This window comes from Lethenteron reissneri, chromosome 48 (genome assembly GCF_015708825.2).
Source record: "Lethenteron reissneri isolate LAM-NWPU_2019-01 chromosome 48, ASM1570882v1, whole genome shotgun sequence".
Taxonomy (NCBI): domain Eukaryota; kingdom Metazoa; phylum Chordata; class Hyperoartia; order Petromyzontiformes; family Petromyzontidae; genus Lethenteron; species Lethenteron reissneri.
Genome location: NC_083826.1, coordinates 9,872,239 through 9,886,821, shown reverse-complemented (window position 1 = coordinate 9,886,821; position 14,583 = coordinate 9,872,239). Strand labels below are relative to the sequence as shown.

At 52.1% G+C, this 14,583-nt stretch overlaps 1 protein-coding gene across 2 annotated transcripts in view; it reads right to left on the bottom strand.

Annotated features, from left to right (window-relative positions):
• The window catches only part of NUP214 (nucleoporin 214), a 50,857-nt gene that overhangs the window by 2,805 nt on the left and 33,469 nt on the right, over nt 1–14,583 (bottom strand). For both annotated transcript variants that reach the window (XM_061571740.1, XM_061571741.1), the window contains exons 26-30: nt 11,936–13,495; nt 10,788–10,861; nt 9,359–9,506; nt 7,567–7,734; nt 6,693–6,876 (exon numbers count right to left, since the gene is read on the bottom strand). In XM_061571740.1, the coding sequence (XP_061427724.1) occupies nt 6,693–6,876; nt 7,567–7,734; nt 9,359–9,506; nt 10,788–10,861; nt 11,936–13,495 (2,134 nt within the window). The remainder of the gene's footprint in view (nt 1–6,692; nt 6,877–7,566; nt 7,735–9,358; nt 9,507–10,787; nt 10,862–11,935; nt 13,496–14,583) is intronic.

Here is a 14,583-nt window from a genome sequence, read left to right as displayed (position 1 = left end):
CACAATCACAGTGCAGTCATCATAATCGTAATAATCATCATCATCATCTTCGTCATCGTCATCAGGGCGGAGACACTGCCCAACGGTAGTGCGTTCGCCACCTGTTGCAGAGGCTCACGATTAGAATCCCACAGGCCGCCCTGATTAATACCGACATATTAACAATTAAAATATTCTGCACCGTCTGCTTCACAGTGGACATGAAATATCCTTTGATGTCATTCATTGTGTGCTGGCATCATGGCACAAATTTTACGAATAAACAAAAAATGTCCTTCTAAATGCTCAATTGGATAATTGTTTTTTTACCCTTTTATCTGGCAACAAAACTGACACCTTTTTTACAAGGAGTCATGTTTGCATTGACAACAATACCTACACATGGAATGCAAACAAAAAACACAATTCTGATAATGTATGCACTGTCCTTGAAATTGATTGGTCCACACCCGAGACAGCTTTTATCAGAGCCTAGTCTCACATGGTGTTGGACCAGATGACGCCAAAAGGCGCACAACTCAAAGACAATGCACCATCAGAGTATGAGTCAATGCAAACATGACTCCTTGTAAAAAAGGTGTCAGTTTTGTTGCCAGATAAAAGGGTAAAAAAACAATTATCATATTTTGTTACTGGCAAATGAGGTTCCAATGGTGCTCAATTGGCGTTACGCCCAGCAGCAATCATCCTCGCCGACTGGCAGACTAATGCCGAGTCATCGTGTACCACACAGGGACAGCTGCCACTGGGGTGGAGGGGGAGTGCCCTTTGAAATGTGTTGAGATGAGAGATGAGATGTACGGGGCTTATCGCCTGTAACATGCTCCGAGACAAAAACAAATCATCATCATGAAGAGTTCCCATCACCATGACCAGTATCACCATCATGGTGGGAGTAGTGGTCATTGTTGTGGTGCTGCTGGTGATTATGATGTTGTTGGTGGTGGTCTTAGTGACGACAGATATGCCGGTGGTAGTGACGATGATGATGGTGCTGGTAGTGATGATAGGTGTGGTCTTGTTGATAGTGCTGATAGTGATGGTGCTGGTGGTAGTGACGACAATGCTGATAATAGTAATGACAGTGCTGGTAGTGTTGGTAGTGCTGATAGTGATAGTCGTGTTGACAGTGATCATAGTGATTGTGCTGGTGGTAGTGATGACAGTTCTGGTGGTGGTAGTGATGACAGTGGTGGTGGTAGTGATGACAGTGGTGGTGGTAGTGATGACAGTGCTGGTGGTGGTAGTGATGACAGTGGTGGTGGTGGTAGTGATGACAGTGCTGGTGGTGGTAGTGATGACAGTGGTGGTGGTGGTAGTGATGACAGTGGTGGTGGTAGTGATGACAGTGCTGGTGGTGGTAGTGATGACAGTGGTGGTGGTGGTAGTGATGACAGTGGTGGTGGTAGTGATGACAGTGGTGGTGGTGGTAGTGATGACAGTGGTGGTGGTGGTGATGAGAGTGGTGGTGGTAGTGATGACAGTGGTGGTGGTAGTGATGACAGTGGTGGTGGTGGTAGTGATGACAGTGGTGGTGGTAGTGATGAGAGTGGTGGTGGTAGTGATGACAGTGATCATAGTGATTGTGCTGGTGGTAGTGATGAGTGATTATGCTGGTGGTAGTGATGACAGTGGTGGTGGTAGTGATGACAGTGGTGGTGGTGGTAGTGATGACAGTGGTGGTGGTGGTAGTGATGACAGTGGTGGTGGTAGTGATGAGAGTGGTGGTGGTAGTGATGACAGTGGTGGTGGTGGTAGTGATGACAGTGGTGGTGGTAGTGATGAGAGTGGTGGTGGTAGTGATGACAGTGGTGGTGGTGGTAGTGATGACAGTGGTGGTGGTGGTAGTGATGACAGTGCTGGTGGTGGTAGTGATGACAGTGGTGGTGGTGGTAGTGATGACAGTGGTGGTGGTAGTAGTGATGACAGTGGTGGTGGTAGTGATGACAGTTCTGGTGGTGGTAGTGATGACAGTGGTGGTGGTGGTAGTGATGACAGTGGTGGTGGTGGTGATGACAGTGGTGGTGGTGGTAGTGATGACAGTGGTGGTGGTGGTAGTGATGATAGTGGTGGTGGTAGTGATGATAGTGGTGGTGGTAGTGATGACAGTGGTGGTGGTAGTGATGACAGTGGTGGTGGTAGTGATGACAGTGGTGGTGGTAGTGATGACAGTGGTGGTGGTAGTGATGACAGTGGTGGTGGTGGTAGTGATGACAGTGGTGGTGGTAGTGATGATAGTGGTGGTGGTGGTAGTGATGACAGTGGTGGTGGTGGTAGTGATGACAGTGGTGGTGGTGGTAGTGATGACAGTGGTGGTGGTAGTGATGACAGTGGTGGTGGTGGTAGTGATGACAGTGGTGGTGGTAGTGATGACAGTGGTGGTGGTAGTGATGATAGTGGTGGTGGTAGTGATGATAGTGGTGGTGGTAGTGATGATAGTGGTGGTGGTGGTGATGACAGTGGTGGTGGTAGTGATGACAGTGGTGGTGGTAGTGATGACAGTGGTGGTGGTAGTGATGACAGTGGTGGTGGTAGTGATGACAGTGGTGGTGGTAGTGATGACAGTGGTGGTGGTAGTGATGACAGTGGTGGTGGTAGTGATGACAGTGGTGGTGGTAGTGATGACAGTGGTGGTGGTAGTGATGACAGTGGTGGTGGTAGTGATGACAGTGGTGGTGGTGGTAGTGATGACAGTGGTGGTGGTGGTAGTGATGACAGTGGTGGTGGTGGTAGTGATGACAGTGGTGGTGGTGGTGATGACAGTGGTGGTGGTAGTGATGACAGTGGTGGTGGTAGTGATGACAGTGGTGGTGGTGGTGATGACAGTGGTGGTGGTGGTAGTGATGACAGTGGTGGTGGTAGTGATGATAGTGGTGGTGGTGACAGTGCTGGTGGTGGTAGTGATGACAGTGGTGGTGGTAGTGATGACAGTGGTGGTGGTGGTGATGACAGTGGTGGTGGTAGTGATGACAGTGGTGGTGGTAGTGGTGACAGTGGTGGTGGTAGTGGTGACAGTGGTGGTGGTGGTAGTGATGACAGTGCTGGTGGTGGTAGTGATGACAGTGGTGGTGGTAGTGATGACAGTGGTGGTGGTAGTGATGACAGTGGTGGTGGTGGTAGTGATGACAGTGGTGGTGGTAGTGATGATAGTGGTGGTGGTAGTGATGACAGTGGTGGTGGTGGTAGTGATGACAGTGGTGGTGGTGGTAGTGATGACAGTGGTGGTGGTGGTAGTGATGACAGTGGTGGTGGTAGTGATGACAGTGGTGGTGGTAGTGATGACAGTGGTGGTGGTGGTAGTGATGACAGTGGTGGTGGTAGTGATGACAGTGGTGTGTGGTAGTGATGACAGTGGTGGTGGTGGTGGTAGTGATGACAGTGGTGGTGGTAGTGATGACAGTGGTGGTGGTGGTAGTGATGATAGTGGTGGTGGTGACAGTGGTGGTGGTGGTGATGACAGTGGTGGTGGTAGTGATGACAGTGGTGGTGGTGGTAGTGATGACAGTGGTGGTGGTAGTGATGACAGTGGTGGTGGTGGTGGTGGTGGTAGTGATGACAGTGGTGGTGGTAGTGATGACAGTGGTGGTGGTGGTAGTGATGATAGTGGTGGTGGTGACAGTGGTGGTGGTAGTGGTGACAGTGGTGGTGGTAGTGATGACAGTGCTGGTGGTGGTAGTGATGATAGTGGTGGTGACAGTGGTGGTGGTGGTGGTGATGACAGTGGTGGTGGTAGTGATGATAGTGGTGGTGGTGGTAGTGATGACAGTGCTGGTGGTGGTAGTGATGACAGTGGTGGTGGTAGTGATGACAGTGGTGGTGGTAGTGATGACAGTGGTGGTGGTGGTAGTGATGACAGTGGTGGTGGTAGTGATGACAGTGGTGGTGGTGGTAGTGATGATAGTGGTGGTGACAGTGGTGGTGGTGGTGATGACAGTGGTGGTGGTAGTGATGATAGTGGTGGTGGTGGTAGTGATGACAGTGGTGGTGGTGGTAGTGATGACAGTGGTGGTGGTAGTGATGAAATTGGTGGTGGTGGTAGTGATGACAGTGGTGGTGGTGGTAGTGATGACAGTGGTGGTGGTAGTGATGACAGTGGTGGTGGTAGTGATGACAGTGGTGGTGGTAGTGATGACAGTGGTGGTGGTAGTGATGACAGTGGTGGTGGTGGTGATGACAGTGGTGGTGGTAGTGATGATAGTGGTGGTGGTGGTGGTGGTAGTGATGACAGTGCTGGTGGTGGTAGTGATGACAGTGCTGGTGGTGGTAGTGATGACAGTGGTGGTGGTAGTGATGACAGTGGTGGTGGTAGTGATGACAGTGGTGGTGGTAGTGATGACAGTGGTGGTGGTAGTGATGACATTGCTGGTGGTGGTAGTGATGACAGTGGTGGTGGTAGTGATGACATTGCTGGTGGTGGTAGTGATGACAGTGGTGGTGGTGACAGTGGTGGTGGTGGTGATGACAGTGGTGGTGGTAGTGATGACAGTGGTGGTGGTAGTGATGACAGTGGTGGTGGTAGTGATGATAGTGGTGGTGGTAGTGATGACAGTGGTGGTGGTAGTGATGACAGTGGTGGTGGTAGTGATGACAGTGGTGGTGGTAGTGATGACAGTGCTGGTGGTGGTAGTGATGATAGTGGTGGTGGTGACAGTGGTGGTGGTGGTGATGACAGTGGTGGTGGTGGTGATGACAGTGCTGGTGGTGGTAGTGATGACAGTGCTGGTGGTGGTAGTGATGATAGTGCTGGTGGTGGTAGTGATGATAGTGGTGGTGGTGGTAGTGATGATAGTGGTGGTGGTGATGACAGTGCTGGTGGTGGTGATGACAGTGGTGGTGGTGGTGATGATGATAGTGCTGGTGGTAGTGATGACAGTGGTGGTGGTGGTAGTGATGACAGTGGTGGTGGTGGTAGTGATGACAGTGGTGGTGGTAGTGATGACAGTGGTGGTGGTAGTGATGACAGTGGTGGTGGTGGTAGTGATGACAGTGGTGGTGATAGTGATGACAGTGCTGCTGGTGGTGATGATGACAGTGGTGGTGGTAGTGATGACAGTGGTGGTGGTAGTGATGACAGTGGTGGTGGTGGTAGTGATGACAGTGGTGGTGGTAGTGATGACAGTGGTGGTGATAGTGATGACAGTGCTGCTGGTGGTGATGATGACAGTGGTGGTGGTAGTGATGACAGTGGTGGTGGTAGTGATGACAGTGGTGGTGGTGGTAGTGATGACAGTGGTGGTGGTAGTGATGACAGTGGTGGTGGTAGTGATGACAGTGGTGGTGGTAGTGATGACAGTGGTGGTGGTGGTAGTGATGACAGTGGTGGTGGTAGTGATGACAGTGGTGGTGGTAGTGATGACAGTGGTGGTGGTGGTAGTGATGACAGTGGTGGTGGTGGTAGTGATGACAGTGGTGGTGGTGGTAGTGATGACAGTGGTGGTGGTAGTGATGATGATAGTGCTGGTGGTGGTGGTAGTGATGACAGTGGTGGTAGTGATGACAGTGGTGGTGGTGATGACAGTGGTGGTAGTGATGATAGTGGTGGTAGTGATGATAGTGGTGGTAGTGATGATAGTGGTGCTGGTGGTGATGATGATAGTGCTGGTGGTGCTGCTGGTGGTAGTGATGACAGTGGTGCTGGTGGTGATGATGCTGCTGGTGGTGATGATGACAGTGGTGGTGGTAGTGATGACAGTGGTGGTGCTGGTAGTGATGATGCTGGTGGTGGTGATGATGACAGTGGTGGTGGTAGTGATGACAGTGGTGCTGGTAGTGATGATAGTGGTGGTGGTGGTAGTGATGACAGTGGTGCTGGTAGTGATGATAGTGGTGGTGGTAGTGATGATAGTGGTGGTGCTGGTAGTGATGATAGTGGTGGTGGTGGTAGTGATGATGCTGGTGGTGGTGATGATGACAGTGGTGCTGGTAGTGATGACAGTGGTGGTGCTGGTAGTGATGATGCTGGTGGTGGTGATGATGACAGTGGTGGTGGTAGTGATGACAGTGGTGCTGGTAGTGATGATAGTGGTGGTGGTGGTAGTGATGACAGTGGTGCTGGTAGTGATGATAGTGGTGGTGGTAGTGATGATAGTGGTGGTGCTGGTAGTGATGATAGTGGTGGTGGTGGTAGTGATGACAGTGGTGCTGGTGGTGGTAGTGATGATGCTGCTGGTGGTGGTGATGATGACAGTGGTGGTGGTAGTGATGACAGTGGTGCTGGTAGTGATGATAGTGGTGGTGGTGGTAGTGATGACAGTGGTGCTGGTAGTGATGATAGTGGTGGTGGTGGTAGTGATGACAGTGGTGCTGGTAGTGATGATAGTGGTGCTGGTAGTGATGACAGTGCTGGTAGTGATGATAGTGGTGCTGGTGGTGATGATAGTGGTGGTAGTGATGACAGTGCTGGTGGTGGTAGTGATGGTAGTGATGATAGTGATGACAGTGCTGGTAGTGATGACAGTGGTGGTAGTGATGATAGTGATGACAGTGCTGGTAGTGATGACAGTGCTGGTAGTGATGATAGTGATGACAGTGCTGGTAGTGATGACAGTGCTGGTAGTGATGACAGTGGTGGTAGTGATGATAGTGGTGGTAGTGATGATAGTGATAGTGCTGGTAGTGATGACAGTGCTGGTGGTGGTGATGCTGCTGGTGGTGCTGGGGACGGTTGTATTGCTGCTCTGCGGCTGCAGTACCCGAAGCTGCCGGATGACGCCGCGACGGTGCCTTCGCCGAACACCTTGGAGGGCGCCGAGGGCGCTACCCCGGCCTGCACCGGGCTCCCGAACGCCGGCACCGCCCCGAACGCCGGCGCTGCCCCAAACGCGGGACTCCCCCCAAACGACGGGGGGCTCCCGAAGGCTGGCGGTCCCCCAAAGCCTGACGCGCGACACACGCACAACACACACAACGCACGCACAACACACACAACGCACGCACAACACACACAACGCACGCACAACACACACAACGCACGCACAACACACACAACGCACGCACAACACACACAACGCACGCACAACACACGCACATTCACCAACAAATATTTCGCTTGTAGAGACGGTTGGAGCAAAGTGGTGTCAGCGAGCACCTATTAAGGCCGGCACGGCGCACGAAGTGGCAGCGGAGCCAGGACCATGCCCCTCTGTCGCCTCCTTTGCGCCGATGTTTGCACACTGTACCCCGGTACTCATTTAGTGCCATGTCAATCCACGGGAGGCCCAGGACCCGTTCACACTTATGTACGTTGAACTTTTTCCACACCGTACGTAGCCAACCGTGCTAATCGGAGGTGCGGAGGAAGGACAACAATCTAAACACAAAAAGCAGTTCTAAAGAAATGAGTTTGTCAATCTAGATGCTTGAAAAGTGCGCAGCTCCAGTGGTTTCCTAATATCGGAAGGCGGAGCGTTCCAGACGGCCACAGAAGACACGTCTGAAAGCGCGCGATGCCCCGACCGTCTTTGTGCGACGGTTGGCCAAAAACCGCCCCGATACGAGCAGCGTGGGGCAGCGGGTCGATCTGCAAGCGTGAGCGTGAACGAACACGAGGAGGCGATCGCTGGTCACCTGGCGTCTTGCAGGGGCTGCTGATGGCACCGAAGCCCTGCGCTGCCACACTGGCACCGCCGGTGAACGTCCCTCCGGCCCCCGCCGGCTTCTGCTCACCAAAGCCGCCGGTCCCCGACGCAGGGGAACAAAATGCGGGGGCCGATGCCCCGAACAGACTCGGGGGGTCTGCGGAGGGAGATGGGCAGGGGTGGTTCGAGATGGGCAGAGGTGGGGTGTGGGGTGGAGTAAATGCGTGGGATGGGTCACACGACAGTGCCAAGATCACGATGCACGCGTGAAATCGTTAATTTAGGAATCTGTAATGTACAACTTATAGGTAAATTATCACGTGAGATGGAGAAATAAAAACAAAACAAGACAAATAAGAATCAGTTTTAGGATTAGTCAGGATGGGTCTCTGCGTAAAATTAAAACATTTTCAGTTCAATATCCACTTGGCCTTCCAGACTCATGTTATCCAGCAGCATTTCTTTAAGAAAGCAAACTAAGCCCCTTAAACACCGTTCCTGCGGAAATCTGTGAGTGGGAGGAGACGACACACCAGCGTGCACTACCAATTCTAAAGCCAGATACCTATCTGTTGTTTGGAATCTGGTGAACTCGTTCGCTTGCATGCCCTCTGATCTATGAGGTGTGCCCTGGTTTTTATTTTTAAGATTTATTTTTTACAAATTAAAATAAATATTTGTAACCCATCACAGTAATTGCGATGTGAATTAAACTGAGCAAATGTAATTTTCTTTTCCAGGCCAAAATTGTAAAGTTTTGCTTCATATTATTATCCTATTAAGCGTTGAATAAACAATTGTATAAAAAATAGCTTAAAAAAGCATACATTTTAATATAAGTATAATAATAAATACAACAAAATAAATTAGAAATATAAACATGTACAAAATCTTTTGCGTAAAAATATTTTGCGTAAATAACAATTTTTTTAATTTTGCTTACAAATATTTAACGTAATTTTTTTATATATATTAAAAAATATAATAAAACAACAAATAAATAGTTCTGCGTTACGTTACAATCCTGCTAGGTGGTTCGGCGGTCGAGTGAGCTCCTCGCAGTCGCAAGGTTGCCGAGTTCACATTGTGGTTGGAAGTTAGACCTGATCCATCATCTCTCTAGGGTCGATAAATGAAGCACCACTCTGTAGGGAAGTCAACAGTGGTTGCCCTGTAGATAGACTCACCCGTGCCATAGGAACGTGACGTTTTCACCAGCGGCACAGGGCCGTAAATGGGAAATGTGACCACCTCAATGTTCATTTCAGCAGGAAATCTACTTTGACTTAAGACTATTAAAATATAAAGTAATTATGAAATATTTCAATACTTGCAGTATGCTATACATCACCCACAACCAGAAATATTCTCCCTCCCCGAATTATAGTCAAGCTTCAAGGGCTTTACTGTGTCTTGCAAACCTAACATTGACGGCACCACCACAGCTCACTCCGATTGCTGGCCGGACTCGAACTATTTTACTTTACCAGGTAAGGCCCACTGAGTTATATAGTTGTTTTTCAGAAGTGACCTGGCTATCACAAATAATAGCTCAAAGAAATGGCTTATCACGTGGAAGTTTATAGCAGCTAAATACTATAAACGAGTGTTTATAAATGTGGAGTGAAAAACCAGAGGCCCCAGAGAAAAATTCACGCGACCACGGGGAGAGAAAAACATGCAAACTCCAAACATACAGCAGCAGGCGTCGGGGTCAACATCGAACCTAGGACCTCCTGCATACCAGGCGAGGGAGTTAACATTTCGTCACCACGACTCACTGCTGCTGCCTGCGAAGAGGCCTCCCGCGCTCGTCTGTCCGAAAGGGTTCTTGTTGGCCGCCTCCTGGCTTGGCTTGCTGCCCAGGCCGCTGAAGAAGCCACTCCCGCCGGTGCCGCCGAATAGCGATCCCGCACTGCCCGCTGCCGGCTGGAGGCACGGGGATGACAATGACGGACCGGAGAACGACAAAAGTTACAATGAGACGGGGCATCCGGGCCACTCCATCATCATCACAACCATCGCCGTCCTTATCGGCATCCGAATGATTGTCAACAACCTTGGGGTAACCATCACCATCGCGATTATTATCATCGTCGTCGCTGCTGATCTCAAGTGGGAAAACCAAGAATAGTCACCGCGCGTAATGACTTAGGACAGCGGTTTCAAACTTGCGGTAAGCATACACCTGTGACCTCTCTCGGGACGTGATGGTGGTGTTCACGTGGGGTGTGGTCATGTGGGGCTACCAATCAGAGCTGCTGCTGATGCCAAGTGTGCGTGTGAGTACTCCCCCCCTGGAGTCGGCAACCTGCGGCTCTTTTAAGGACGGCTTCGTGAAAGTTATTTATTAAGGTCCCTTCGTCTCGTATTCACCACGCAGTGCATTGCGCCTCTTGAAATATTTTTTTTACCGAATTCGGAAAAATATGGCTCTTCTTGTTAATTTGGTTTCCGACCCCTGTATTCTGTTGCATGGAATTTAGGGACCCTGTGCGCTTGGATGCTATGCGGTTGCCATGCTCGTGGAGTCTCATTTGTTCTATTTAGTTTACAAATAAACAAAACGATTTAAGGTTTCTAAACCTCAGCCTTCTGCCCCCGCTTTGCGGTGATAGTGACGCGGCTGTCGGATTTAAATTGCACAGGAGTGATCATATAAAAGTGTTCTTAACGACGAAATGGCCCATAATTAGTTTAATGCAATTAGGTATAATGAAACGACCAAGGTGGTATCTACTTGTAAACGTTATTAAAACTGAGAACTTTTGTTAATTATTAAAAACAATTATTTATTTGAGCAAGTAAGACCCACTGAGCTCTAGAGCTCTTTTTCTTAATCGACCTGGCCAGAAATGATAGCTCAACGAAGTGGCTTATCACATGGACATTTATTGTAGCCAACTACTCTAAACGCGAATTGATTCTAAATGAAACATAAAACCTAGACGCTGGCAGGGGCTCGCAGGACAGTTTATGGGTACACAAGAAGCAAGCGCTTTGGAGGCATCGACCCAGGACATTTGAGAAGTTGACTGAGTGAGGCTTTGTGTGCCACGGGGTGTTTGCACCGAATCCTAGGGTGGTCCTACAACGCGTCTTGGTTTGGGCCCCTTTTTAGGTCTGGATGTTTCTATCAACAACCTCGCATTTGTCTTTATTTGGCCTTCAGTAATTGGGAAGTTCCAGTGCACCCACGGTGTCTCTCACCTGCCCAAAGGCCCCTCCACCACCCGCTGCTGGCTGTCCGAAGGCAGGCGCCGACGAGGACTGCGATCCAAAGCCTAGAGAGGAGCACACGAGGCAACGCGATCTGTACTTACGTACTGCCTACGCAACACCCACGAGACCAAAGTGAAGTATACGACTTCCGCGCTCACGTTCCCCTGCGGCGTTTAAGCAAAGCAAACGGCCTCAACGTCAGTCTCATCAGCAAGGAAATGCCACTTCATCAACAACTTTTGCTAGAAGTTATATTTCTCTTTAGCTTTTCACCTTAATTGGTTCATTACAGTTCCGCGGAATGATCGTCGGGCAAGTAAAACGATGAGCACCACCTACTGTCGAAGGGCAATTATCACCCTTTGTCTCCGTATTGCTCCTTATCGATCAGTGTCCCCTCTTATCACTGTCTCTTATCAACATCTGTCTGTCTCTCTCCACATTTCTCTGTCTGTCATTCACAGTCTCTCTCTCTATACATCTCTGCCCTCTTCTGTTACATGGGGTTTTCTTCTCCTTTGTCTTTGTCCAAGACTCTCCAATTCTATCCGACTCTGTGCACCTCTCCATGTGTCTATCTCCATGGCTTTCTCCGTGTCTCTCAAGGTTTCTGTCTTTCCCACTCTTTCTAACGCACCTCGGTTTCTCATCGCGTCACTCTCTGCACATCTCCATATTTCGCTCGGTCCGTCTCTTTTTACTTTCTGCCTCTACGCATCTCTCTACAAGTCTGTGCTTGGACTTTTTCTCTCGTGGCCTTGAAGGCTCTTCTCCCTCCCCATTCTGCTGAGGAAGCGCCATGGTGGCTAGGAGATGTTAACTACCTCGCCTGGTATACAGTAGGCTGCTCTATACAGAGGAGGCCTGCTCTATATTTGGAATTTGCATGTTCTCCCCATGGTCGCATGGATTTTTCTCCGGGTCCTCTGGTTTTACCCTCCACATTTAGAAACATGCGTTTAGAGTATTTGGCCACTATACATTTCCAAATGATAGGCAACTTTGTTGAGCTATCATTTGTGGCCAGGTCGCTTCTGTAAAAGAGCTATGTAACTCGGTGTGTCTGACCTGGTTAATAGTTTAGTTTAAATGTTAGTGTGTGTTTGTGATAATCGCACTCGTGCACCGATCCGCACCGGAAGTGGAGCCAAATCCAAAGCCGGTGGTCGCCACCGTCCCGGTCGTCGCACCGCTTACAGGAGCAGCAGCAGCCGGTGCCGCCTGCCCAAACGCGCTGCCAGCGCCACCAACGCCCGCGCTCGGCTGTCCAAAAAACCCTCCGGCAGTCGAGCCTGTGCCACCACCGAAAAGGCCAACTCCGGATCCAGAAGTCGCACCAAACACCGGCGGTGTCGTCCCGGCAAATGGGCCGGCGGACGTTGCCGGGGGTGCGCCCGTCGGGGCCGTCGCCGTGGCGGCCGCGGGCGCCGAGGTGGGGGCGGCCACGCCAAATGCCGGGGCGACCCCAAACGCCTCCCCCGATGGCTGTCCGAAGCCGAAGGCCGGCGTCGTCGATGCGGCTGCGGGCGCCCCCGCCGCTTCCTGCGGCTGCTGCTGCTGTTGGGGCTGCGGTGTCGCGAGCGGGGTGGACGTGGCGAAGGTCCCCACGCCCGTGCTGGGCGGCTGCCCAAAGGCCGACGGAACGCCGAAGGCGGCGCCTGTGGGGACGGCGGCGGCGGTGGCGGTCGCCGTTCCTGCCGGCGCTGGCGCGGCCGAAGGCGCTTCCGGTGCGACGGCGCTGGTCGCCGTGGGCTGAGCCACCGTGCCGGGGGCCGGGGTGGAAGCGGATGCCGGGGGCATACAAAAACTAAACACCTGCGCCGTCATGGCCGCCGTCGGCCGCTCGCTACCGACCACAGCCACCCCCGCCGGATCCTGCGTCTCCTGCTGCGGCGCGCGAGCTGGCGGCGGTTGAGACGGTGTCTCAGCCCCGGGCATCGCGCTGGGAACCAGGGCGGCAGAGGGAGGCTCCTCGGCAGCAGCGGCGGTGACCGCGGCGGCGGTGACCGCGGTTGTGACGAATGACGACGCCGGGGCGGCATCGCCGGCACTCGACGGCACGGGCACGGCCGATGACACTGGCGCTTTGCTAGCCACAGGAACAGTTTGTGGCGACGTGTCACCAACTAAAAGAGTGTTTGGCGGCGGTGGCGGCGGTGCGACAGCTGCTGAAGCGGACGGAAGGGAAGGCCCCTGCGTGGCAGCCACGGCAGCGCCGGTGGGGGTGGGGGCGGCGGTGGTCACCGGCAGACTGAAGGAGAACGCCGCGGCTTTTCCAGCACTGGCGGCGTTGGCAGCCGTGGTGGTGGCGGTCGTGGTGGGCGCCGGCTGGCCAAAGAGCGAACGTCCGTTGCTCGCCGACGCCAGGGAGAAGGGAGCCCCGGGGTGCGTCTTGCCGGGCTCGCCAGGGTTCCAGTTCGCCGTCTTCAGGATGTCGAAGAACTGCCCGAAGGAGGCGTCGCCACCCGGGGCCCTTCCTGGGGCCTGCGACGAAGGCTGCGGCGGGGCAGCGGCCTCCGTCGAAGGCGCCGTCGTCGCCGTCTTGCCCCCCGTGGGCGCGGCGCCATCAGAGGCGGTGGAGAACGAGAAGGGGCTTCCCCCGGAGAAGGCCGAGTGGGACGCGAAGGAGAACGCGGCGGTGCTGGAGCCGCCGACGCCGCCGCTGGGTTTGGGGGCCACGGTCTTGTTGGCGGGAACTGTGGCGGCAGACGGCAGAACGGGTTGAGGGGAGACGCAACGCGAAAGCGACTGGCAGAAGTTCAACATACGTATGTGCAACAACCTGCCACCCTGCTGACGGTATTGGTGAAGGTCCAGCCTTGCCGTCTTTTTTCCCGTACCACTGCACGTGGAAGTGCCTCACACAGAGGGAACTCCGGAGAGCTCCTCTCGAGAACATTATTGGCCAACTCTTCCACACTGACCAGACGTGTTGGAACAGGCAGACGTACCCAGCACACATGGCCAAGTGCCATGCATTAGTTCAGATTACTAGATTTATATTGTACATGGTGATGGCTCTTTATTGTCCATGTGTATAAAATTGACCCGCTTTACTCTGTGAAACTAAACGATTTAAACAATGTTTTATCTTACCAGGTAAGGATAACCGAGCTACACAGCTCCTTTTCAGAAGCGATCTGGTGACAAGTGATAGCTAAACGAAGTGCCTTATCACGTGGACATTTATATCAGCCAAATACTCTAAAAGCATTTTGATTCTAAATGTGGAGGGAAAAAACGGAGGACACAGAGAAATATCCACACGACCACGGGGAGAACATGCAAACTCCAAATATACAGCAGGCGTCAGGGTCAGGATAGAACTCACGACCTCCTGTATACCAGGCGAAGTATTTAACATCTCGCCACCGTGGCGTCCCACCTGAAGCCCTGAAAACCATTCCTTCCCATGTAACATGATTGCCACTTTGGCTGGATCACCGTTGAAAAATATCTAATTCGCTCAATGGGCCTCAGGCAAAATAAGACTTGCAAATGAGTCCTAAATGACTTAATGGAAAACACGCCATCAATCTGAAGTTAACCTACACGTCTGCTGCATGCGCGCCACGCACAAATATGCCCTGTGATGATTGGAACAACTTTGTGGGATGTTCCCACGATCGTGTGCAACGTGTATATACGTTGCACATGGCCGTGTACTCGTCGATCTAACGCAAGGCGTCAATGTGGGCCATCCAGCGTGCCGTGACGCCAGCCTCCACCAACGGTGCAGAGCCAGCGTCGATGGAAATTCTACATTCCCACGGTGCCGACCACG